The sequence below is a fragment of the Opisthocomus hoazin genome, chromosome 14 (genome assembly GCF_030867145.1).
Source record: "Opisthocomus hoazin isolate bOpiHoa1 chromosome 14, bOpiHoa1.hap1, whole genome shotgun sequence".
Lineage (NCBI taxonomy): Eukaryota > Metazoa > Chordata > Aves > Opisthocomiformes > Opisthocomidae > Opisthocomus > Opisthocomus hoazin.
The window spans coordinates 15,541,892-15,567,945 of NC_134427.1; the positions used below are offsets into that span (position 1 = coordinate 15,541,892).

General features: G+C 52.4%; 1 protein-coding gene across 6 annotated transcripts in view; it reads left to right on the forward strand.

The window, feature by feature from the left end:
• The first annotated feature begins 12,689 nt into the window (after positions 1-12,689).
• Positions 12,690-26,054, forward strand: part of GPR50 (G protein-coupled receptor 50) — a 44,813-nt gene continuing 31,448 nt past the window's right edge. The window contains exons 1-3 of one of the 6 annotated variants that reach the window (XM_075435343.1): positions 12,831-12,889; positions 13,339-18,490; positions 19,051-19,229. Coding sequence is in view for 1 of the 6 variants with exons in the window: in XM_075435340.1 (XP_075291455.1) it covers positions 12,715-12,889 (175 nt within the window). In the remaining 5 variants the exon portion in view is untranslated. Of the gene's footprint in view, positions 12,890-13,338; positions 19,230-22,185; positions 23,312-26,054 lie in introns of those variants that run through there. The other 5 variants (XM_075435341.1, XM_075435344.1, XM_075435345.1 and 2 more) reach the window with 5 other exon arrangements.

Sequence of the window (26,054 nt, forward strand, 5' to 3'; positions counted from 1 at the left end):
CTCGAGGGAGATGGAAGAAGGACGCTCCTGTTGTGGTGGTAGGTGTAGCTCCTGGGTGCTATCTGCTGGGGATTGTCACCACCCCCACGAAGCCGTTCAGCTCCTGCTGGGAGGACAGAGAGCCCTGGATATGGCCTCGTCACTGCTTCAAGGTGTCTCATGTGAGAGCGACGGGTGGACGTGTGCCCAAAGCCTGGCTGTGCCGCTGCGTGGCCGTACGCAGCTGGGAGGGGAGCAGCCACCATTCACACTGGGTGCCCCCTCACCGCTCTCAATGAGCCGGGCTCCTGCCGGAGAGGGGGGCTATTTTGAGAGGAGTGTTGGAATTTTAGGTTTAGTTCCCCGTCTTGTGGGCAGAGACCTTGCCGTGGGCAGAAGCCCTCGTCCCACGCTGGCACATCGGGTTTCGGAGAAGCCTCCTATGGCAGCACGCTTGCAGCACTGGAACCTCGCTTTGCTTTCTGTCCTCTTTGGTACCCCAGTGTCTTTCCTGGCTTTGGTGGAGCCAGTTCGGATTTACGGCTGGTGTGGTATGAAACCCGAAGGAGGTGCCGCTCCCCCTGCCCCCTGCTCGCCCGCTCCCACCCAGGACACTCCATCCCGCTCCCCCGGCAGCTCCCAGCGCTGCTCCCTGGGACGTCCGCAGGGACGCGTCCGCGTCCAAGCCTAAACTCAATGCTAACGCGCACAGGCAGTTTCTTTTCCTCTTTTTATAACGGAAACTGAATCCAAGGCTGCCGTGTAGTGATGATGGTGTCATTGTTAGTAGTTGTTTCTATTTCCACGGCTCCAAGAGGCAGAGAACAGAATCCCAGTGGGTTAAATGCACACATGCTGCAACAAAAAGACAGTCTGGGTGCCAAACAACTTGCAATCTTCTTCTTAATGTAAGGAATGTAAAATTAAGATTACTATGGCAACATCTTGCTCATATTGCATACAGATAGGATTTGTTGGTCTTTTTATATATGTGTGTGTGTATGTGTATATATATATATATGTAACATACATATACAAACCCTAAATATCTCTGGCAACTTTTTCCGTTGTTGAATTTATATTTAATTTCAAGCTCTCTGTATCTCAGATCTATATTTCTCCTTAGGATTTGCATCCAGCAAGCCTTGTCCAGGTGCTTTGGGCTTTTTTGTGTGTGCTGTGTTCCAGGCTTGAGTCCCCTCTGCTTGGGGAGAGCGCTCAGCCCCCGGCCAGGAGCAGGGACAAACCCTGACTGGGGGTTTGTTCCATCTATTGGGGGTTTCATTTTAAATATGTACAACCCTGTTAAACTTCATAACTGACTTAACATCTACAAATTTGCTTTCTTCAGTCAGATTTTAGGAGAGTGGGGTGAATCCGAGATGCGCAAATCCCCCTTTTCCCATCTCTCTTCTCTCAACTGACTAGTTCAACTTTAAGTGAAATTTCATGAGTTATGAACCACAGCTCTTGCTTCTCTGTGACTGAATAAAACCTGGGCCCAGAAATGCCTGTGGGAAAGGCAGCACACTCCCAGGAGTGGGGAGCTGAGGGAAAAGCAGCCAGAGGACAGATGAACCTACAGTTCAGCATCACTTAAATTCTCCAGGAAAGCAGCAGAAATTCAAGCACAGCTTTCACCTTGTCGCGGAGGTAAGTGAATTTACTGCTAAAGGAAGGTTTTAACATCGCCAGATCTGAGGAGCTGTCTTTGCTCACCGGCCTACAATCGGGTAGGAGGGGAAAACCAGGCACCAAACCGTGCTAAAGAGATGTGCAGGGTATTGCTCTCCGCCGACGGAAGATGCGTCGGAGGGATTCCCGCTTCTCGTGAGAGGCGGGAGGAACTCGCGGCTCGTTTGTAACAGCTTTGAGGCTGTGGAGTTGAACATGCCCAGCTGGAGGGCTGGTGGATTCGCTGTTTGGAGACCAGACTGTAATGGAGATCTGAGAACCGAAACTGCAAACGTCTGCTGGCAGGTCTGGATGGAGGAGCTGGAAAGCAGCCTGAAGTTGCCAGCTGCAGATTTCTGGTGCCTCTGACTTAGCAGGATTAAATATGAGGAAATAAAATCGCAGGCAGCTCTGCCTGCAGCATATAGAAGGCAAGCAAGAGGGCTGGGGTGAGGCGGGTGGGCAAACCCCAGTTCCCAGCGCGTCTGTGTGGAAGCAGAAGTGGAAGGGATCTGCCCAGCATAGAGGAGCCAGCTTTTGAAGCCCACCCAGGCAAAAGCAACGGCTTTTCTTCAGACGGAACAGCTCTGTTAGCAGGAATCAATACCTTTCTGCAGAGCCTGCAAAAACACTGATGGGTGTGAGTGTGCAGAGCTGATGCCGAGGAGGAGATTTCTGGATGGAGCTACTGAAGAGGTGGGCAGGGTGGGAGTGAGCGTGAGTGACTCTTCACACATTGAGCATTGGTGTGGACCTTATGGTGGCAGGCTGAAGGACTGGGGACAGCTGAAGATCAGGCCAGGCAATGGGGAGTGGGTTGAAGACCAGTGGAAGTTCACGAGCAGCAATGTATTGGAGGGCAGAGCAAAGCAAACGTTGTGAGATGGGCACTCTGCTTGTTTGCTGCCAGCAACAGGCGGGAAAGCTGTCCCTTTGCTGAACCAGCCCCGAACCAGGGCCGACCTACAGGCAGAAGGGCCATCACTACCTCCTTCCCTGAAGGAAGGAGTACAGGCAGGCTACGGGGCTTAGGCAGGGCAGCGAGGGCTGTAAACCCAGCCCAGGAGCCAGCCAGGTCTGTAGGGCTGGAGAAACCAGCCCCGAGACTGCTGGTTAAAATGCACATGTGCTTTCTCACCCTTTTCTCTGGAATGGGAACCCATCAGGGCAAGGGTCTGTTTGTGATGCTCAGCTGAAATTTCACCCCCCCCCCCGGCCATCCCCAGGTAAGGGCAGTCGCTGCCAACAGCGTGAGCACCAGTGCTGTGCGCCGGGTAAAGGTTTGCTGCACAACCTCAGCCTGGGCACCCGTTCGCTCGCCTCTAGAAATCCCACGGGGCTCTGCGGGTGTGCTGGGGTGTTCGGTGGAATTGGGGCGTTTGGTGGGAGTACGGCGAGAGGGAGGAATCATCTCCCTTTGCCCGAGGAGTGCTGACTTTCCCCGCCGCAGGATGCACACTGCTGATAGGTACCAAAGCGACAGCCGGAGAAAAGTCCATCTCTTCTCTGGGGAAAACCCCGTGGCTTTGGAGTCAGCTCGCTGCAGCCCCTCTGTTAACCCCTGCTGCTGCGGATGGCTGTGCTTGTGGAGGGGCAGGCAGGGGCCATGCGTCCCCCTCGGCTCCACGGCACTGCCGTGCCAGCCATCATTGCCATCACCTCAGCGTTTTTTATTTCTCTTGACCTCCGTGTTTCCATCAGCCGTTTTTCAGCAAGCCGCCACCAAGACTGTAATCTGTTCCCATGTAGTCCTATTTACGCTTTCACCCAGCAATTTGCGCTGGGCTGTAGAGCTCTCTGCTCGTAATTGACAGGAGAAAGCAATCCGCTTCACGAGAGGAAACATCTCCACCGGCTGCTGGGTCCAAGCAGGCGATTTCCCATAATGAGGATGAAGCAAAACAGGATCTCTCTAACAGCCGCAGATACAGCTGAGCTCCCATTACTGCAGGCACAGAGGTGCTGCTTGGGACATAATTAAGAGCTCGACGTTAGGAGTACGGCGCGTCGCGCTGTCCTTCCTGCGCCGCTGGCTTGTGACGGGGCCGTTAGTGCCAAGCGCTCCCGAAGGTTGCATCTCCCACAGGTCAGGCTGCAGGAAAGGCTGCTCGGGGAAGGGAAATCTCCTGGTCTGCTTTAGGACTCTTCTCTCCCCACTTGCAGAGGACGACAGTGGAAATTCCAGCCTTAGCACTGGAAAGGAGCTGCCAATGGCGATGGGGTGATTTTGACAAGAGGGTGGCATCAGCTGTGGGTGTCCCCACAGTGGTGGTGCGGCTGGGTGGTCAACACGGGTGCCAGCCAGCCAGGCCGGCCAGACCCCAGCCCGGTTTGCCCCACCCTGCCGGGCTTGTGCCGTCCCCAACTGGCAAAGCAGCTTGGACATGGTGCTGGGCAGCAGAGCGGGTGCAGGCGAAACGCTTGCAGGTGGATGTGCATCCAGGTGAACCGCAACACAGACTGGGGATGGGGAGCAGAGGATGGGGAGGGGGGAATGTCCCCAGAGCATCTCGGCGGTCTCTGCCTCGCATTGTTCCCCACCAAGGGAAGGCCAGGCGCCTGGTGAGCGATGCTGAACATCTGAGATGCCACACAAACTTCTGGGGTGTTGGAGAAAAGAGCAACCACCTCTGCTTGGGCACTCTCTGTGGAGCGGAGAGCTTTCCCTCCAGGCTGTCGGGGGGACAGCGAGACTTACCTCCTTGTGAAGCACTAACTAGCCCTTTTTTGGGGGACTGAAGCACAGCCAGAGGATAAGCTTAGGTCTCTTCTCTGCATACAGGCAGTGGCAAACTGATGTGTCCAAAAGGTTGGCCTGACCCCCCCAGCTCACCCCTGACTGGGATGGACCCTGTGCTTGGGGAAGTGAAAGAAAGAAAGGGGAGAGAAAGCGAGGTGAGAGGCTGCAAGAGCTGCACCAGGAAAACCGAGTGACCCAGCTAGCATCCCTGTGGGCACTGAGGCGGGAGGCTGCGGGAGCAGCGTGATTGCTGTGTGCGTGGCGTGTCGGGGCAGAAGGGATGGGCTGGAAAGGGACTGGTGAAAGGAGACCTGCAAGGAGCAGGAGTGGGTTTGCTGTTGGTTTTTACTGGTAGAAAGAGAGACTGGATGAGGAATCTCAATGGGAAAAATATAAACTGCCTTTTTTGTTTTTCCTCCTGCCATCCCAGGAGGTCTCAGTGTAAGGCAGAAAGCCTTGGCCAGCCTCGCTTAAGCAGACGCTCCGTGGGGATGGTGTGAGGAGGATGAGCGGTCCTTGTTTTGCTCGAGTTAAAGGTGGGTCTTGAAGACAAATAGGGCCCCTGTCCCACCTCCCCAAGGACCGATCTGTCATGAGCCAGCTTTCCTTTCTTTGCTTTGCTTTTTTTTTTTTTCAGATTCACTGCCTTGCTGACAAGCACTGAGCTAGCAGCACCTTGAGTAAATTGCCTGTTGTTGGGCAACTTTAGGAGTTTCTTACTTAGATACTAAAGCACTTAAAATTCTTTAGGATTCGTTAGCCACGAAATGCATTAATTGAATCTTTCTGGCTTAATGGAGTGAACACTTGTGGCCTTCCCTGTTTGTTTTGTTTTGGTTTGGTTTTTTTCCCCAGTTCACCACAACAAACTCTACCAGCCCGATCATTTCCATGTATATCCTTCAGCGTGACTGTCACTTGGGCAGAGTCCTGTGCTGTTATCCAAGCAGCTCCGGCAGCCCGCAGAGTGGCAGGGCTGCCTTCGCTGGGAGCAGGCCGTCTGACTTGGGATTTTTTTTTTTGCGGGGTTCCATAAGCTCATTGAAAAAACCCCACATTTCATTCTGACACCTTGAGACCTGCAGCAAGACCGGTTTGAGCCTGGCACAGCATGGGATGCTACCTGAGATGGTTGGTGGTGAGGGCTATCCCAACGCCCCAGCACGTGTGTCTCCAGGGTCACAGAATCACAGAATCATTAAGGTTGGAAAAGACCTCTAAGCTCATCACATCCAACCGTCAAACCAACACCACCATGGCTGCTAAACCACGTCCTGAAGTGCCACATCTACATGTTTTTTGAACCCCTCCAGGGATGGGGACTCCACCACTTCCTTGCACAGCCTGCTCCAATGCCTGACCGCTCTTTCAGTAAAGAAATTTTTCCTAATATCCAATCTAAACCTCCCTTAACACAATTTGAGGTCTTTTCCTCTCGTCCTGTCACTAGTTACTTGTGAGAAGAGACCAACCCCCGCCTCACTACAACCTCCCTTCAAGTAGTCGTAGAGAGCAGAGCTGGGTTCAAGCTGATGAAGATGCTGCAGGGAAGAGCTTGGGTTTCTCTGCACGTGTTGGAGTTATTTGCTAGCAAAGGCTGTACAAATCCCATGCATAATTCAGCTACTGCCGTACAAATCCTTCTGCTAGTAAAAGCCTTTTCAGAAAGCACAATTTGATCGCAACAAACTCTGACCTAAATGTGCCGCAGCCGATAGCCCCGTATGGCGGGTTTTAAACTTTTGCCGTCATTTCCTTCTGAGAGGCAAAGTGAATCTAGGTCACCCCCCTTGCTTGTTTGTAACGGGGCTAACTCTGATTTCATTCATGCTGCATCCTCGAGTTTGAGATGGGGAGAAAAAATGGGAGATTTGAAATAGCAAGTCAGCCTCAAAGTCATCCCCTCTCAGAGCAGAGGAAGCGGTTTGATGTTGCGTCCCAAGGCAATGTTGGCAGTGTCATTTAATATGCAGGGTACGAAAGGAATACAAAGTTTTCCTTCTTTCCCTTTTTATTTAGACTGCAGCGTGAAGCGGTTGAGCTGAATGAACAGGCCTGTGTCCGGCTTTTTGAGCAATTAACAAAAAGCCTGTTCTGGGCGAGCGAGCTGCGCGCTCTGCGTGGGGCTGCTGCTTCAGGGACAAAGAGAGGCAGCGGCTGAACACGAGGTTCGTAGTTTGTCTGGAGCTTCTATGCAAGCACGACGGCATAAACAGAGCCGCTTGTTTGTTGATCTCTTCTGCGATGGCAGCTCAGGGCAAGCTGCTGTATTCAGCTATTTATTGCCGAAGCAACTAGTGCTTTTTTTTTTCCCCAAGACTGGGATTCTCTCACGCCGGACACAGTACAGCTGTGTTGCCTCCGCAGTAAATAGCTGCGCAGTCCAAGTGGACAAGGAAAACGTTTGAGAGAGGGGAACTAGTACTGTATGTGTTCGGCTAGAGAGCTGTGGGCAGGTAACAGCGATTCCCTGCTTCGGGAATGGTTTGGAAATACCTCTGCCTCCTGGGCACATGCTGGATTTAAGGGCAGAATTGAGACAAGGAGGGGGGAAAAAGGTGTTGGCCTTTATTTGGAAGATACTGGCCACGATGCGTAGAGGGACTAAATGGCTTATTTCAGCTGTGTTTGTCAGCTCAGGGGGTGTAAGACTGTGCCAAGGAATGAACCTCCATTGTCTGGGGTCTAGACCAGAATCTCAAACAAGAAAAACAGACTATGCTGGAAAGACACGTGCTGAACCTCTCCAACGGCTGAGCACCGCGTCCTGGTGATCTTAAACCACTGCCTGCTGCTGGTTTTGATGCAGGAGGCACGGGAGACCTCTAAACCCTCATGTGGTCTGCTCAGGGGTGGAGGAAACCCTCTCTGCTCATCACCGGGAGCAGTCCCGCAGGGCTCCTTTGCGTCCCATCCAGGGCTAAACGGCGTGGGAGCAGCCCACGTGGCAAAGGATTTATTATGCCCATTTCTGCATCTGCTTACGTGTCTCTCCCAAAGGCCACTGCTTGAGTCAAAAGGCCCACTTGTCAAAAAATTATAACTTTTATTGCCTGTTGTTCTTGCTGGAAATAAACATAAGTACTTGGCCAGGCTGGGGGGGGGGGGGAGGGGGCGGGATTCGGCTTCATCTTTGTGCTGCGCATGTAGATGTGGGGAACGGAGCAGGGGCTCGGTGGGACACAGGCAGGGGAGGCAACTGAGCATTTCTGCTCAGGGACCTCCGTGTTAGGAACGACTTCCTGCTACACTATTCCCTTTGCATCTCACTGGGAGTTATTTGCAGTCGGGAAATGACTAACCTGCCCCGTGGGCCAGCCTGGTGTCTGCTTTTGCAGGGAGGGAGATGCAGACAGGGTGCAGGCAAGATTTCTTTGAACTGCAACAGAGACATCAGCGCAGAAGTTCAGGGAAAGGTTTCCTGGTGCCCTGGTTTCATACGTTTCTCCTTCCCGCTCATGTCTCTTCCTGCCTTCGAATCTGGACATCAAAACACCTTTGAGCTCATGTTGGGATTCGAATTTCCCAGCCTGGCATTCCTTATCCGGTGCTAACCTGCCTGTTCCTGGAGGTTCTCAGGGGGACAGTAATTATTTTGGTAAGCACAAAGAGTTCCCCAGGTCTGGCGAGAGGGAATGGGTATGTCACTGTCGCTCAGCCGGCTCAGGCAAAACAAGACAACAAACCGGCCTTAAATATGCCGAGTTCAGTATAGCAGCATTTGTGGAGAACAAGCCATTATTTTTGTATATTTGACAAAAGTTAATTGTCTCTCTGACAAAAACAGTGTAGTAGTCAGCCTGTCCCTGTATAGGGGGGAAAAAAAATCCTTCATTCATAAGCGATTCATTAAGTAGCATTAAAGCTGTCTCTGAAGACAAAATAATCTTTTTAAAGAGGACTCAAGGTACCAAGAAGGAAGATTAATGCCTCAGCTATTTTTCAATTATGCCAGCTTTCATTTATTATAGTATACCTGGATTAACTCTTACTAAGCTGCGTGCTTTGGTAGGTAGGGTCGCACAGGGGGGTGTTTCATGCCACTGGACGAGTCCTGCACTCGGCGAGGGATGAGCGATTCTGTGCTGATGGCTGCTGTGGTGGGTGCGAGCAGCGTGGCAGGAGGGTGCCAGGCTGAGCCTCACTGTTAGCAAAGCTATTGCATTTTGGCAAAAGGAGTGTTTGAAAAGCGTTTATTGTCTTGAATATCTTGCACTGACTGCATTCTGCTTGGTCTTCTTGTTTGTGCACATGTACATACCCTCCCCAGTGTGCTTTGGGTACTGAAGGGCTCTGGTTTCTGACTCTAATTCAGTTGCCTTCTGCTGCGATCACGTTCATGGTCCTTGCATGATCAAATGAGCCTAAATTCTTCTAACACACTGGGGATATTTTTATATCAGTATGATTTACGTCAGAGATTCCGGTAAAGCATAATTAAAAAGGTCTTATTGATACCTCTACTTTCATTTTTTTTTCTTTGCCACTGCTTCCTAGAGTGCTAGCCTTTTCTTAATTGAAGCAGTGAAGAGTCCATTTAGCAGGAAGGTGGGAGGAAACAGCGTGAATATCATTCATCTAAATCACTCCACCGATGAAAACCGTTGCTCACTACATCTATCATAATTTCTTCTAAGTGTCTTATGAGAGATTAGTTCCTATAACTGTGGAGATGCGCACATGCCTGGTAGAGCTATGCTGGTCTTGGGAGAAGAGACCAACACTCACCTCACTACAACCTCCCTTCAAGTAGCTGTAGAAGGTCTCCTCTCAGCTTCCTCTTTTCCAGACTAAACAGCCCCAGTTCCCTCAGCTGCTCCTCATAAGACTTCTTCTCTAGACCCCTCACCAGCCTCGTTGCTCTTCTCTGGACATGCTCCAGCCCCTCAATGTCCTTCTTGTAGTGAGGGGCCCAACACTGAACACAGTACTCCAGGTGCGGCCTCACCAGTGCCCAGCACAGGGGCACGATCACCTCCCTACTCCTGCTGGCCACACCATTCCTGATCCAAGCCAGGATGCTGTTGGCCTTCTTGGCCACCTGGGCACACTGCTGGCTCATGTTCAGCTGGCTGTCGACCAGCACCCCAAGGTCCTTTTCTGCTGGGCAGCTTTCCATCCACTCCTCCCCAAGCCTGTAGCAAGTTGCATGGAGTTGTTGTGACCCAAGTGCAGGACCCGGCACTTGGCCTTGTTGAACCTCATACAGCAGACCTGGGCCCATCGATCCAGCCTGTCCAGATCCCTCTGCAGAGCCTTCCTACCCTCAAGCAGATCAACACTCCCACCCAGCTTGGTGTCATCTGCAAACTTACTGAGGGAGCACTCAATCCCCTCATCCAGATCATTGATACAGATGTCAAACAAGATTGGACCCAATACTGAGCCCTGGGGAACACCACTTGTGACTGGCCACCACCTGGATTTAACTCCATTCACCACCACTCTCTGGGCTCGGCCAGCCAGCCAGCTGTTTACCCAGTGAAGAGTACACCCATCCAAACCACAACCAGCTAGTTTCTCCAGGAGGATGCTGTGGGAAACAGTGTCAAAGGCCTTACTACAGTCCAGGTAGATAACATCCACAGCCTTTCCCTCATCCATTAGGCAGATCATCTGGTCATAGAAGGAGATCAGGTTGGTCAAGCAGCACCTGCCTATCTTCATTAGTTTCAAACCACATTTCTACCAGCAAGTCCAAGACACCTGCATATAAAGTTCAGGTCCTCTGAAGTCATATGCCAATTCACATCTGAAATACATCTGAGAGCATCTTAAAAATGGTGCAGACAGCTGCTGGAGCAGAGCAGCGTGAAGATGAAAGGTGCTGAAAGGATGAGTCCATGTGAGCTGCTCCTGTACCTCAGGTAGGTCCTCAACATAGACCAGCCAAAAGTCTGTGAACAAAATTATTTGGTTTATACAGAGGGAAAATATTTGCAAAACCATGCAGAAATCGGTGCAACATCACTTAAGAAGCCCAGAGAAACCAAACGTCAAGCCAAAATTCTTTTTTTGACAATTTGGAAATGCAGGATTTTGATCATTATCTTCAAAACTCCATTTTGTTTCCAAATTGAGTGCTTTCCAGTAATGGGGAAAGGGTAAAGCCAAGGCCTGAGCGCAGATGTGGGGCTGTCTCTGACCCCGTGCCACCAGGCTGGGGCAGACCTTGTTTGCTGCTCATGTCAGCTGTGCCTCACTGCTGCTGAGGCGCCGCTGGCAAGGAACACGCCACCCAAGCATTGCCTTTTAGCTTTGCTGTTGACTCACTCAACCAGGCAGTTGTAAAATCCCCGGGCCGGGTTGTGACACAGCCTTTACGTTAGCTCGGGCACTTTGACCTGCACACAGAGAAGTGGCTTTTGGCCAAAGCCGTGGGGAGGTGGGTAGCCTGTCCTCTCTCCTGCCCCCACCCAGGCCCTGGCACAGCATTACAGCTGATCTCCACAGCCCATAAAACCTATTTTCTGTGTTTATTTTCTCAATAAAGCCGAGAATTCGTGCGGTTGCTGAATTGCAACTGCAACCTGACCAGAGACTGGTCTCTTCTTGTTCATGCTGGTGTGGACTAAAGCACAAAAGGTGGCTGGAAGCCTCAGCTGCTGGTGGGAATCCCTGCCGAGCACCGCCTTCCTGTGGCTGAGAGGCATGCAAGCAGGCTGCTGGAGTTCATAAATCATAGATTCATTAAGGTTGGAAAAGACCTCTCAGATCATCAAGTCCAACCGTCAGCCCAACACCACCACATCTGCTAAACCACGTCCCAAAGTGCCACATCTACATGTTTTTTGAACCCCTCCAGCGATGGTGACTCCACCACCTCCCTGGGCAGCCTGTTCCAATGCCTGACCACTCTTTCAGTAACGAAATTTTTCTTAATATCCAATCTAAACCTCCCCTGATGCAACTTGAGGCCATTTCCTCTCATCCTATCGCTTGCTACTTGGGAGAAGAGACCAACCCCCACCGCACTCCAACCTCCCTTCAGGCAGTTGTAGAGAGCAATAAGGTCCCCCCTCAGCCTCCTCTTCTCCAGACTAAACAGCCCCAGCTCCCTCAGTCACTCCTCATCAGACTTGTTCTCCAGACCCCTCACCAGCCTCGTTGCCCTTCTCTGGACGTGCCCCAGCACCTCAATGTCCTTCTTGCAGTGAGGGGCCCAACACTGAACACAGTACTCCAGGTGCGGCCTCACCAGTGCCCAGCACAGGGGCACGATCACCTCCCTGCTCCTGCTGGCCACACCATTCCTGATCCAAGCCAGGATGCCATTGGCCTTCTTGGCCACCTGGGCACACTGCTGGCTCATGTTCAGCAGCTGTCGACCAGCACCCCCAGGTCCTTTCCCGCTGGGCAGCTTTCCATCCACTCCTCCCCAAGCCTGTAGCAAGTTGAAATTATTGCTTGGGCTTTGGCATTGCCCACGCTCGAATTGGTAAAAAGCATTAAACCAAAAGCGAAGGGTTTTGTTCTGACGTAATTGGTTGAAAAAGCTGCTGCGAGGGTGGGTTTGGCCCACGGGTGGCTGGGGCTGGGGGCACGCTGGCTGCCGAGCCGCGGGGCAGCGGGAAACGGAGGAAAAGAAAACGGGTTCGGGAGGGAGAACGCGCAAAGCTTTGCCTCGTTGTTTCTCCGTTCTGGGTGCCAGTGTCCGGGGGCAGGAGCTGTGTGGATCTGAGGGGTCTGAGGGGGGTCTGAGGGGTGTGAGGGGGGTAGCAGGGGCTAGGAGGGGGTCTGAGGGGGGTATGAGGAGGGTGTGAGGGGGGTCTGAAGGTGGTCTGAGGGGGTCTGAGGGGGGGATTGAGGGGGTCTGAGGGGTTGTGAAGGGGGTCTGAGGGGGGTCTGAGGGGCCGCTCGCCCTCTGCCCACCCGGGCCGGCGGCGGGGCAGTGGAGGCGCCTACCGGGAGCTGCCTTCAAGCACGGTGCCGGCGGGGCTGCGGGAGCCGGAGCCGCTGCTCGTGACCTCTCCGCAGGGCAAACTCCGCCCCCCCCCCCCAAATCCTTCACCGGGGCTCCGTTCCCCGCGGCGCCGGGGGCAGCCACGAGCCCGGCGGGGCGGAGGGACGCGCGGGGGGTGGGAAGCCCACGCCCACGGAGTGCGGCTCCCACCCGCGGCCCGTCCCGGCGCTCCCCGCTGCCGCGCGGTGGCGCCATCGCACCGGAAAGAGGCGCCGCTGCCCCGCGCCGCGCACCGGGCGCGAGCCCCGCCCCGCCCCGCCCGGGAGGGCGCCCCCCGCGGGGGGCTGAGGCGCGCTCCGCCCCGCGGCGGCGGCGGCCCGGGGCTGCCCCGGGGCGGGAGGAGGAGGGAGAGAGGTGCATGGAGCGGCCGGGGAGCAACGGGAGCTGCCCGGGCTGCCGGCTGGAGGGGGGTCCGTCGGCGCGGGCTGCCACCGCCCTGGCGACCGTGCTCATCTTCACCATCGTGGCGGACGTGCTGGGCAACGCGCTGGTCATCCTCTCGGTGCTGAGGAACAAGAAGCTCCGCAACGCCGGTGAGCGCGGGGCGGGGGGTGTGGGGGGGTGTGTGGGGGGTCCCCATCTCTGCCGCGGTGCCCCCGGGGGAGGGGGCGGAGAGTGCCCGGTGAGCCGGAGGAGCTCGACTCTCCCCCCCCCCAGCCCTCTTCCCGGTGGCGGGAGTTACCGCGGGGCTTCCCGGCTCGGTGTCCGCCTGTCCCGCACTGCTCTCCTCCAACTCCTCGGAAGTTCTGTCGCCCGGAGGCGGCTGCCTGTCGGGGAGCTCGCGCGCCTGTCGCGACTGGGGTCAAGCCGCGCGCCCGCAGCCGGGAGCGCGCGGGGGGGGGGGGAGCGGGCGCTCCCGGGAAGGCTCCTGGTGCGGGGGTCGGGTGCGGGGGAAGGGCGCTCGTGTTTTCGGGACGAGCCTACCATTTTTTATCTATAAATTTATTTTTTTTTTCCTGCAAAATCTTGTTATTTGACAAAGAAATAGCTCCGGGCGGAAGTTTTAGGAAAGAATCAGACTGGCTGTGGGCTGCTCCGTGAGGAGTTTGAAGCAGTCCGTGTAGCGCTGCGTGAAACCCGCGGCGGAGCCTGCGCTGCTGAGGCCGACACCGCTGCCCGCTTTCGCTGTAAAAGACGTAAAACGACCTTTAGTTTTATCGCTGTGGAATGGTTTTAATGAAACATCTCCAGTGTCCGTAATGTGTGAGAGAAAATGGTGAGTGTTTTGGGGGACGCTGCTGTCTCTCAATCTGCTGTAAATACAAAGTAACTCGACAGGGTCTGGTACGCGTAGCTGGTGGGTGAGCTGGCGGGACGCTTTCCCCCAGTGCCTTTACCAGTGGATGGATTTATTAACGATAGCACAGGGATGGCTGTTGGCTGCGGCAGGCGCTGGGTGCAGTGACCTCAGCCAGTGAGTTGCTCTCTAACTGGTACACGAGGAGCAGCCCGCAGCATCCACAACACACGAATGTGCTGTACTGGGTTTAGGAGAACTTTAATATAGTTGGGAAAGGTGTTTTCCATTCTCTTCAGCTGTGCTTTCAAACGCGAGCACTGTGAGCTAGTGATCAACGGTGCTGGGAAAGAAATCAGAGACCCCCCCTTCCCTTCTCCCCGAGATAACTTGTGGTCTAGGGTATCTGGCTGGTTGGCCAGCAAGCAGATCTGAACCTGTCTCGCTGCTTTTATCGCCTTTTGAATTGTTAATTCCTGGAATGCATTTCATGTCTTAAGACTGCTGCTGCTGTGAGTTGAGTTAAAGTTCCCGCGGACGTGAAAAAGAACAGCTTTCCCTGGAAGTGACCATGGAGATATTTTCCAAATCTTAATCCTTGCCAGTAGCCTGTTGTCTGCTCTACAAACGAGCTGTTGGGATGTATGAGTAAAACCAGCGCAAGTGCAATCTTTGTTAACCTCCCTGATTCGAGGAGAGGTGGCTCTCGTTGCAGACAGAACTTGAGCGTGACTCGTGGGGAATTCAGTGTTACGCGCTTTGAAGTGACGGTAGGTGTTGAGAGACGCATCCCGCTTCGTTGACTTGAGCATCGTTCCTCCTTCAGCCAACAGCCGAAGCTGGGACTGCCTTTGCCAAGTCCCGAGAGGGGTTCAGCAGCAGGCAAGCGAGGTGGTCAGATGGATGGTGATGGTCTGAAGTTCAGTAAGGTGAAACACCTAACCAGCGTCTAACTGTTGTCATCTTGTTTTGCTGAAAAGATCCTGTGTGTTTAGGATGCTCAGACAATATCCTGCATCTGTCCATGTCGGGAAGCAAGATGGCTGTCTGCCTCCCTGGACGCAGAATGAGAAGTCAGGGGTCTCGGCTCAGTTCGCACTCCTCCTGACACGTAAGCAGCACCATGCACGAGAGGGGCTCAGCTGGAGTGCTGCAGCCAGGTTGGAGTCCTTTGGACGAAGAGTTTTATCTGCTCATGCTCAAACCTACCCTAAGCCAGTCCTATAAATTAAAAGGATGCTCGTTATGGATGTGTCAGCTCTTGCCAAATCCCGGAAGCACCAAGCCCTCTGTTTCTGGAGCAAGCTTGCAGGGAAGCTAGCAAGAGCCCAGCTACAAGGTCATCCAACTGGAGCTAAAACTATCACCAGGAGAAGCTGGATTCAGGCTGGGATGTGAAACCAGCACTGCTTCAGTAGCTGTGATGGGTAATCGCTCTTGTGGGGATGGGGTTTTCGGTCCATCCCCCTGGACCGCTCTGCGGTACTTGGCACGCTTCAGCACCTCTGTGTAGCCTGTAGCCACAGTGGGCAGAGAGTCCGAGTGTGGCTGTCAAGCAGGGTCTCACAAGGAATAGTCTGGTCAACTGCCTGGAGAGCATCAGTGGTTCCTTGGAGCTGAACGAGCAGAAGGAGGTGGGCCCCCAGCTTCCTCCGTGGTGGACAGTTCACGTCCACAGTTGGTTGTTCAGTCATGCTGGAGAACTGCTGGCGTTGAGCTTTCCTACAGTAACATCCAGCTACCTGGACACTCGGAGCTGCCCGTATGGTCCGAGAGCTTCAAACAAAGCACCAGGCTTTGGTCCGTATCTCCACAGTGCAGGACATTTAAATGGTGGAGGATGAAGGGCACGGGGAATAACTCTGCTCCTCTGGCAGCAGAGATGTTTGTATGTCTTTGCGGGAGGCAGGTGAGAAGGGGTGAACTTTTCTGGCAGCTGAAAGCCCTCACAAACCTGGCCACCCTGCTACCCTGCACTGGTGGAGCTTAAAAGCAAAAGACCTGAGCCTCTAAAACTTTCCAAGAGAAACCACTCCACTGCTCTTGCCCTTTGGGAAGGAGCACTGTGTGTCAGGTGGGTGCTGGTGTGTCCTGTGCTGTGACTGGAAGATGCTCAGCGCGTTGAGCAGCAGGTGAAGGCCTATCTAGGAAACAACATGAGTGGGCTGTGGGTTAGATGGCACGTGCAGAAGCGTGACCAGCCGAAGGCTGCTGGCGTGGCGGAGTTCACGGTTTTTCATGTGTGGGTCCCGGTAGCTTCACAAGTGTGAAAATCTGAACCAGAAACAGCCGGCACTTTTCGCTGAGTTAGCCTGCTCTTGGGGCAGAGGCACTGAAAATACCCGGCTCGAGCTCTCCTGAGCTCGCGGCAAACGTAGGAACGCGGCCAAAACGTGCGTTCCCTGAAAGCCCACATCTCCCACCAGGGCTGCCTGCAGCTTTGCGTGCAGAGAGCGGTCCCTGCCGCCTCGGGGGCCCTTTTTCCTGGTGGAAACGTCGTCCCCTCTGTGGAGCCGAAAGCTGCGTGGGGCCAGGCGACGCAGGTATGACTCTAATGAGGTCGCCAGGCTCCACCGGCTGCTGATCCTCTGGATACGTGCTGTACACCGATGTTTGCATAGCGCTGGGGATTTTGTTCTCAGACTGTCACACCGGCCAAAGGCAAGCGTCACACGCAAGTCTGCATGTATTATGTCAACACGGTTCCCTCTGTCAGCCGAATGCGTGCTCTTAGCAGAAATGCTAGATCGGTGTGACAAGCCCTCCGACCAGAACGCTGCGCTGAGTAGGACTAATGGTGTTTCTGTCTCCGAGCGCTGGCCGTTCCCTGCCTCTGCCGGGAGCGCAGGCAGGACACCCAGCCCGCTCTTCCCGGCTCGGGCCGTTGGCCCGCGGAGAGCATTGGCACAGCGCAAAGTTTTTGTTTGTTTGACTGGGGCTTTTTATTTATTGTTCCAAGACCTCTGGAACTTCCTGGCTGGCCTGGGACATGTTTCTGTCCGTTTTTTTTGTTTAAAAGTCAGTGTTCAGGCTTTGGTGGCTTCTTGATACGCTCCGACGTGCAGGTTTTCTAGTTACGGATGTGAGAAATGGTCAGCGGAAGGTGGTGGGTATCTTCCCAGCTTGCTTCTGAAATTCAGAGGGTTTTGTTGTAGCAGAGATACATCATCCTTATCTGCAAAGATAAAAAGAAATGCTTATACTTTCTACATCATCTAGATCAGAATAATTTCACTGTACTTTTTTAGCATCACACCTATTGTATTGTTGCCTTTTTCCTGACGTACCTATTGCTGTTAGTTTTGTGATATCTTATAGCTTTCTTTATAAATTGTGTTGATTTCCAGCTGCTAATTTTATAGTGCATTTTCTATTTGTTACATATTTTATTTATTGCTTAATTTGGCTCCTGTCCTAAAAAATCTTCTTTTAAACTAAATAAACTTTTTGAATATAGTACTGCTTTTTGGGGGGCGAGGGAGGGTTCTACTAAGGCATCTTTGAACATCTCCCAGTGAGCACTGTCCCATTTGCTTGTATTTAGGTGTTTTCTCTCAGATATTTTTGTCTCTGATATTTTTGTGTTTTCTAGTTTCGGGAAACATATTTTAGAGACATTGCATTGGACCATATTCCATTTCCTTATCTCAGGTGCAGTTGAGAGCTGTGATCGGTTTTCTTCCAGCTATTGCAGGATTTCCTTGTTCTAGAAAGCTAGCTATTGCATGTAGGTGTGTTGAGATTTTTTTTTTTAATTTATTCATGTATTTATTTTTTTTTAGCACCGCAAATCCTCCAGCATCTGCCACAAGCCTGAAATTACATCTTTTCTTTCCGTACACTGCGGGTAGATGCTTCAGGAGCTGCTCATCTGTTCCGCTGATTCATTTGTCTATAGCAAACTCCCACCAGTGCTTCTGATTTATCCAGCCTCTGACCCTCTGAAATGTCAGGGACTGTGCAGCAGATGTCTTGGCCTTCTGGTGGGCTCTGTTGAGGAAGCGTGCTGTTTGTCGATGAAACAGTTTGAAGGTTGCTGGGACTCCAGGGGAACCTGGACCTGCATCCCATTCTCTGCTCGCTGGGCCTTCTGACACGGGCAGGTGGCACCCGACACCCCTTGCGCTCCAACGGGAATGGGTGCCTGTGACTTCAGTGGGTGAGCTGCTGACAAATGCTCTCACTGTCACTTCTCTGCTGTTGGTGGGGAACAATCCATGACAGCGTCTGCTTTTAGTGCCGTTACTGACTCGCTCAACTGGGTGGCGATGAGTTGTGCCGTATCAGGCTGACCGCCAGCGATGCTCCCTGCGCTGTCACCCGTGGGAATGCTAACTGCAGCAGCAGGGCTGCTCTGGAGAATCACAGAATCATTAAGGTTGGAAAAGACCTCTAAGATCAAGTCCAACCATCAACCCAACACCACCGTGCCTACTAAACCATATCCTGAAGTGCCACATCTACACGTTTTCTGAACACCTCCAGGGATGGGGACTCCACCACCTCCCTGGGCAGCCTGTTCCACTGCCTGACCACTCTTTCAGTAACGAAATTTTTCCTAACATCCGATCTAAACCTCCCCTGACGCAACTTGAGGCCATTGCCTCTGAGAAGCCTGGCTGGGGCTTGGCGCGGCGATGGCAAGGGCTGGATGGCTGGTGCAGAGCAGTTGTCGGAAGCGGTCTGTGGTGTGAGCAGCGGGGCTGTACCCAGCAGGCACAGTGGAGCAGGCGTGCCAGTGGGATGTGCCAGTGGGATGTGCCGGTCCCTCCGCGGCGCATCCCGCTGCTGCAGCCCCCTGCCCCTGGGGCTCTGCAGGCAGGAGCTGGACCACGGCCATCGGCTGCAGGAGGTGGGAGAACTGGTAAAACCTGTGCGAAAATGAATTTGGATTAAGGTAAAGTGTGAGCTGTGAGTGTAACAGCAGTCTAAAGTGAAGAACAATCTTCACCTGTTTTTTGCTAGAAGGCGATTTGCACAGTAAGGCACAGAGGAATGGCGCCTTGCTTGGTCACAGCCCCACGGCCAGGCTGGTTTGGAGAGGCCTCTGACAGCATCACCTGCACATGCTCCAGCTTTGGTGGGGGTTCAGGTCGGCTTCCCTCCCAGACCCTTGCACTTCTCTCCTCCCAGCAGTGCTGCGCTGGGCTCCTCCTGGGCTGCGGGAGCAGCGAGGTGCCTGGAGTGCTGAGGAGGAGGAGGGTCAGAGCTGCTGTCCCACTCGGAGCGACATTCATGGCCCCGTGCTGTGCTCCGGGAGCTCAGGAGGAAGCGATGGCTCGCTTGGGGATGAGCAGTTCAGAAGTTTTTTTGGAATGCAGTTGCTTCAGAAATATTTCTAAATCGGTCCTTTGTACAGCTCCGTAGGGGATCCCAAGGGAATTCCATCCCATCAACCCTGTGAGGTCAAAGCCACCAATTTTTGGTTTTACTTTTTTTTTTTTTCTATTTTTGCAGGAACCCCCCTTCCCCCCTGCAGTTCATGTAGATGGGAGTATTTTTAGGAATGCTGGATCTCAGGAGCCCCGTTGTGAAACTTTGCGGAACTTCCAGCAGAAATCTCTATTCCTCCCTCTCCCATGACACGTTGGTTTTCAGGACAACCCCTGCTTGGAGCAGGACCTGAACGCAGCACCGTAAGTTCTGAGGCTGGGGAATGGTGTTAAAATACTGTTAGTCACGCAGTAAGTCAGCAGTGCTCGGTGTACGCTTCAGGTGTACCGGTGGTTTGGTAGCCAGATGGTACGTGGTCAAGTGAGTGATTGTATGATAAATGTAAGATTTGAGAGAAATGAATTGGGTTTCCACTAGAAACAGTAATTCTGGCAGTTCTGAACTGAGGAATATTTGTCTGTGCAAAGTGTTCGACAGAAGTTTCGTTACGTGTTGGTGCAGGTCCCCATACAGTTCCCCTCAAATTAGCTGAAACAAAATTCCCCTGCTTAGGAAGATCTGTGTCTTGTACCAGGCAACACAACACCCTGCCTCCCCGGGAGGGCCACCCCGTGGACCTCGATGAGAGTTAGCAAGCCAGGTTCAGCTCGGCGCTGAGCTCCCATGCTCCCTCTCTGGATCCTTCCAGCCCCTTTGCCCTTCCTTCAAAGGCTTTCTCACTTTTTCTGTTCAAGCCCGAAAAGCATTACTGCCCCAGGACTTGATGTTCCTGAAAGATGTGGGGAGCCAAGTAGTGGCTTAGATAATTGCAAATAATGAATTACCTTGCAGAGAGTCCTTCAACACAAGGTGGCATGTGTTTTGGGAAGAGGAAGGGTGAGCATGTGTGCTCGAAGTAGCTGTTCCCCGTGTGACTTGTGGAGTGGTTAATTAAAAGGCTTAAAAAGACAACTATTATGTGGTGGCCTATAAATAAAGTGGAAATTAATTCAGGGATGGGTTTTGTTTGCTTTTTTTTTTCTTTTTGCTTTTTCATTCCATTTTGTTTGCCTTTCTTTCTCTGTGCAGGATGTTTAATCCCTTCAAGTCTGTCCCACAGCAGAGAGCAGGGGTAGAGGAGGACAGGAGCGTCCTTTGGGCTCGTTGGCAAGGAAGAGGCTGCGCCACAGTCCCAGGATGCTCCTGTCCCCGACAGCTCTGGTCTGATGGGACTCCTCTTTTTGGAAGACACACAAGGAAACTCTCAGCATAGCTTTCTCTTGTTTAACTGTTCTAATTCCTGAAAGTTGGAGTGAGGACCAGTGAGTCCCTGTCTTCTGAGACCATCCACTTGGTGTCTTCTGTTGAGAGACCTCAGATCTTGCTTTGTTGAACAATCCCTGGCGTCACCTTCAGTTGAGAGGTTGACAAATGCTTCAATGGCTGTGGGGGACTGAGGTCCAGCAGCCCAGGGTCTGACCTGCCCTGAATCCCTGATTGTCCTTTGGCTTAGATGCAACACTCATGGGCCTGGGCTTGGGCCTGGGTGGATTTCAAGCACAACTGAGCTGGACGCCGGAGCTGCTGGGGAATGAGTGTGTCAGGGCTGCGGATCCCGGGTCAGCATAAAAGGACCCAGGCAGAGATGGGTTCAGCGAGGCCTGGGGCAGGAGGGTGTGCAGAAGGTGAGGCAGGAGGGGGCTAAGAGGGAATGCTGATGGAGTGGTGAGAATCCGGCCACAGCAGAAGAGTGGCAACCACAGCCAAAGTGAGCAAGGATGCTCAGACTAACTGACCTGCGTCTCTTCCCCATCCCCAGGGGAAGGGGGAGGAGGACTGGCTGCTCTGCCTGTTGCAGACATTCATGTTTGACAGGGCGGGCAAGTGGGTTCAGGAGACCCTGATGTCTTCTGGGAGAGAAGGTAGCTGGCCCCGTGGGTGCCAAGCAGGCATGCAGCCTGCAGCTCCCACAGGCTCCACGAGCCGTAAGTTAAATGGAGTTTAACATATTTCATCTTATTCCTGGCCCTGTGTCTGGCCTTCAGATCTCAGCTGCGAGTTTTATTTCTGCAGATACTGCAGCAGAAAATAGAGCAAATTGAATCTTAATGGGGTGGGTGACATCCGCAGCAGAGTCACATTTGGAACAGCTTTAGGAACTGGAGCCCTGGCCCGTGCTGCCGGAGGGAAACGCTGCCTGGCAGCTGGGCAGGAGGAGCAGCATCCCACTGCATGGCTCCTGCGAGGCGTGGGCTGCCCGCACGAGCCAAGATGGGGTCACAGGGCTCTCCTGGGGCTTTAGCTCTGCCCTGCTCCTGGGGAGATTCACAAGGAGGGATATGGGGAAAGGAGATGTTCTCCAGGTGGTCCAGGATTTTCCACTGACTTGCGCAGGGTGACTAACTTGCTTTCTTATGTGCTGTGGGGTGAGGAGAGCCTGTTGATGTTGGCGACTGCAGCAGCTTAAGCCAGCCCTGGCAATTGCATACGAACAGGGGGGTTTATGGAGTGGGCGGCAGGTAGAGGAGATAGGAGAGAGTAAAAAACTGGGATCGTGGTGCATGGGAACAGGTTTGGGCTCTGCTTTTAGGGTGGAACTGCTGGAGACGAGGAGGAGGTGATCTGTGCCCAGGGCTGGTTTTTCTGTACCTACCCAATCCACCAACTTACTCTCCTGCTTGTGTCTGCTGGCCAGTTTCAATGGCAGGAGCCATTCAGATCTCACTGTCCTCCCACTCCTTCTTTGGCCGTGAGTCCCACCTGCAGGCTGCTGAAATACTCCTGCCTGGCCTCTTGAGTGTTGTGTGTTTGCCCTCCGATGTACTCATCACCACTCAGCTTTGGGGCTTCCTTGGGCCAGGGGAAAGTCCCTGGCTCGGAGGAGAGCGGAGTCACACCAGCATGGGCAGGAGGGATCGGGGCTCGCCCATGTGGTGGGCGAGGGAGGAGCTGACGGGAGCTGTTTTTGAGGCACGCTGACAGTGGAGAGAAGGGTTGGGGACATCGGGGGAGGCATGCGGGGCTCCCGCTTGTGTCCCTGGGGAATGATGAGGCAGGGATGGCAGTGCGGTGGCGCTTCCCCCACGCTGCTGTCGGTTTGCAAGCAAAACCTAGTGTTGTTCTTGGCTGGTCCCTAGGAAAATGAATTGTACCATGTTCAAAATATTCGCTCCTGGACTTAATAATATTGCGAAAATAACTGAAATGTATTTCTTTCAGAACCTTATGGTATTCCATGGAAGTGCTGTCTGTTTATCTGCTGGGGTTGCCAAGCATGTACTCCAAAGCCAACGTTCATGCAAGTCATCGCTCTTTGAAATAGGAGGGGAGAACAACAGCCTGTGTTGGTAGCTGTGCCCCGGTGCTGTCTGAGGACAACGGCTGTGCGTTGTACCATTCGCTACCTGTGGCTTTTCACCAAAGTTTCTTGTGTTGACATCGCTAGAGAGGTGTCTTAGGGAGCAGAGCTGGGGATGGGTGGCTGGGTAGCCTTCCTCTATGACTACACCTTTTCAAGGTTAATTTGTTCTTCAGTCTCTGCACCTATAGAGACTGTTCTTCAGCCTCTGCATGTCAAGGTCCTCCCTCCTCGTCCTTTACTTTGAGATGCTCTAGAACTTTATGCAAGTTGCATCAGTTGTGGGAAGTTGCTCAGTTGCTGGGAAGGTGGTGGAGGCCTCACTCTGCATTGGCCTGGTGTCTTCTCTGCAGAACTGACATGAGCCACCTCAAACATAATCAAACTCCAGCCCCTGTGACTGATTCCCCAGCCGAGTGAAGTAGCCCAGCCTTACAGCACCTCCAGGCCGAGCCTGCGGCTTTTCTGTGTGGTCGGGGAGGAGGTCAGAGCTGAAACTGAGGAAGAGTCTGGCCAACGGCGCCATGAGGACATGGACATAAGGTGTGTTAACTTTATCTCAGTCGTAGTAAACACACTTTTTCCAGTTCCTGGTACAAAGACTAAAAGCAAGGCACGACAACATAAAATATCCCTGGAAGAGGTTTCCAGTAGCATTTGGAGTAGTCTGGAGCTGGCAAAATTCATACTCCTGCCTTTGTCTCACACTCTCCATCGCCCTCTGTCACACTCCCCTCCCAGCTCCACTCCTGGTGGAGGACAGATCATGCTCACACGAACGGTGTCTGTTAATACCTGATGGCAAATATACCTGTCTCTTCTGAGGTTTGCACTATTAGCTTATTTACAAATAGCTCGTATCATCTCAGCCTCTCAATGAACAGCAGCAGCAAAGGTGAAAATGGGTTAAAAAGTTACCTGTCCTCTGCTTTCCTTCACTAGCTCTGCCTGTTTTCTTTCTGGCCTTTCCAAAAATATTGGCACCGTCTCTGGGATTTTCAGTGCTCTGCTTTGCAGGGAAAAAATAAGCTAGAATAAAGTATACCATTTGCTTTTATGCAGAAGTCAATGTTGCAAAGTCAGAGATTATATCTTGGCTTTTCTTTAATTTCTAGTTTTCCATTGGAGCCCTTTTCTACCATGCCTTAGATAGGAGTGTTAAGTCAGCAGCAAACTCTGCCTTTATGTCTTAGGTCTTATGTCTTAAACAGGCTTTCTGCTAATCAAAACTGATCAGGTAAAACTAACTGGACTAAGTTGAAAGCTTGCTGACAAAACTCTTTAAAATTAGGTGTAACTGATTGGCACTGAAATGATGAGATATTGCAGCATGAATTGCAAGCTCTCCCTCTCCCATGCTCGTCCGTGAGAGTTTCTGTAGGGAAGGCAGAAGTGGGGTGTGAGGACTTCCAGAAAAGGCACGTGTGATGGGAGAAGGAAGGACTTGGTTAGTGGGAGGCTGTCAGGCTGATCTCTGCCTTCAAACAGGCAGCCTTGCCTGCTGAGAGCTGTCATGGCCAGCAGTTAGGGCGAAGAGCAGCAGCAGGAGTCACAGCTCTGTGCCTTCCAGACGAGACTGGAGATGCTTCCGCAGATGATGTTGCTTTCTTGCTGTGACTCACCTGGGTGCCCAGGGTGCAGAGCAGTGCCCTTGCACAGCACCCTGTGTGTTAAGGGTTTGACAAACCCAGCCTGCTGCAGGGTGCCCTCTTTTGGGGCACTTCTCACCCAGGTGAGGAGCGGACTGAACATCTAGGCACATGCAGAGGTCTTCTGATCCTTCAGAGACACACCAGTTTTGTCCTCGTAGGAAAATGGAGAAGTTGTTGGGCAGTGTACTCATGTTGCTCCTGCCAGATGCCCACCAGCCAATTCTTACTGACCCAAGACCTCGCTGGGGACTTTGGAGGGCTCTGCTTTCAGGAGGACAGCTTCAGTGAACAATATGTCCCTTGCCTGGTCTAGATTAGCCTTGAAAGGTGGGGTGATGCTGTCTGCCACCACCTAGCTAAGTCCTTCTAAAAGGCAAGTCAGGGCGGAGGAGCTGGGAACTGACTTGAGGGAAGACCTAGGTGGGAAAACTAGGGTTTCCCATGCAAGGCAATGAGGGAGTAAAACTGGCTTGCCCTGCCTAATTAGGACAATAGACTAATTAGCTAATGGAAGAGGACTTCCCAGTGTGGAGGTACAACCGGAAGCCATTAATTAGAAGTCTTGCTGAATCCGAGGCTTGACAAAGCCTTTGACATTAGTGTGGGAGCAAGAAATAACCACTGGATGAACACCAGCATTGTGTCCCTCAGCAGACACACAGCCTTCTCCGCCTTCTCTATCAAGTCTTTAAAATAATAAATTTGCTTTGGAATAAATTATACAAATATGGAAACAGAGCTGTGGGCAAGGAACAAACAGAGTTTACAAGGAGCTAGACTGTTTCGGCCTTCCCATGGCAGCATCTGTTCTTCCTGACTGGTATTTTGATTGCAGTTCTCTCATTCGTTATTTCTTTTTTGAGACAAATTTCTCCCAAGAGAGGCTGGATTTCTTCTGATTGATCGTTAGCTTTACAAAACCTGTTGCTGCTGCTGGACTGTTCCCATTGCTTTGATGAAGCAGTCTTTCACAGTTTTTTCTTACCTTTGGAAGTGATTCTTTTGACCATTTGCAACAAATGTGAAAAGATAACCACTTTTCCTCTCAGGTGGAATGAAGACAAATGATCAAACTGTGACACTTTTTTCCTGCAATGTGATCCTGGCTTGTAATCAAGCCTTCCATTTTCCTCTCCCCTCTTTTTAAATGAGCTTCAGTTTCCAGTTATCAACAAAACTTTCAAATGGACCCCTCCAAGCAGATTTTACCCTATGGTTTAATAATGGACGCACACTTGTGTATATATCTCGCTGGTGAGGTTTGTTCGTGAGGTTTTAATGGTTTGTACTCAGAAAAGATAAGAGTTGGCCAAGAGGTGGCTGGCTTGACAGAAGTTTTGGTGTTAAGGAGAGGGTGGTTGTGCTGCAAAGTTATCGTGCACTGTGGTCCTGGGCTTGTTGCCGTACGTCTGTAGCGCTTGGGTGATACCCCCTTGTTGTGAAGGTCCTTACTGCACAGCTGGTGAGTTGTTGGGCCAGGCCCTTAGCTACAAGCTGCCCTTAGCTGTGGTAAAATCCCCCCCCAAAGTGGGACGGAAGGGTACAGCATATCAATGAAGAGGAATTGCTGAGCAGCCTTTTGTTTGGTTTAGCTTTCTGCTGTGAACATCTACATGGAGTTCATTTTGAAATAGAAAGCTGACTGGTTATTCTGCACCATGTCACCCAAGAAAAGCCCTTCTTTTTTTAAAGAAGAAGAAACAGAGAAGCGAATTCCTGCAAAGGATTAGTTTTGTGCCTGTCCTTCCACACACCCTTACTTCTCTAATTCTGCTGAGACTGCTCTTTCACCGGGGAAGCCAGGAAGGGAGGGCAAAGGTGCTGTGTCCAGGGCATCTGAATGCGTTTGGTTGCTGACTGCAGGATGAGGATGCCAGCACGGACAGGCGCCTGGCAGAGTATTGCACTTCTATCTTTGGAAACCCAGAGGCCCTTTTTGTTCCAATGGGTCTGTTTTAACTCTTGGGCTTTCCTCAAAGCGGTGTTCTCAGTGTGTGCCAAATCCTTTTTAAAGTAACTGGGTGGGATTCAAATTGGTAGCCCACTAAACACCGTAAGTACCTGCTGGCACAGCTGCA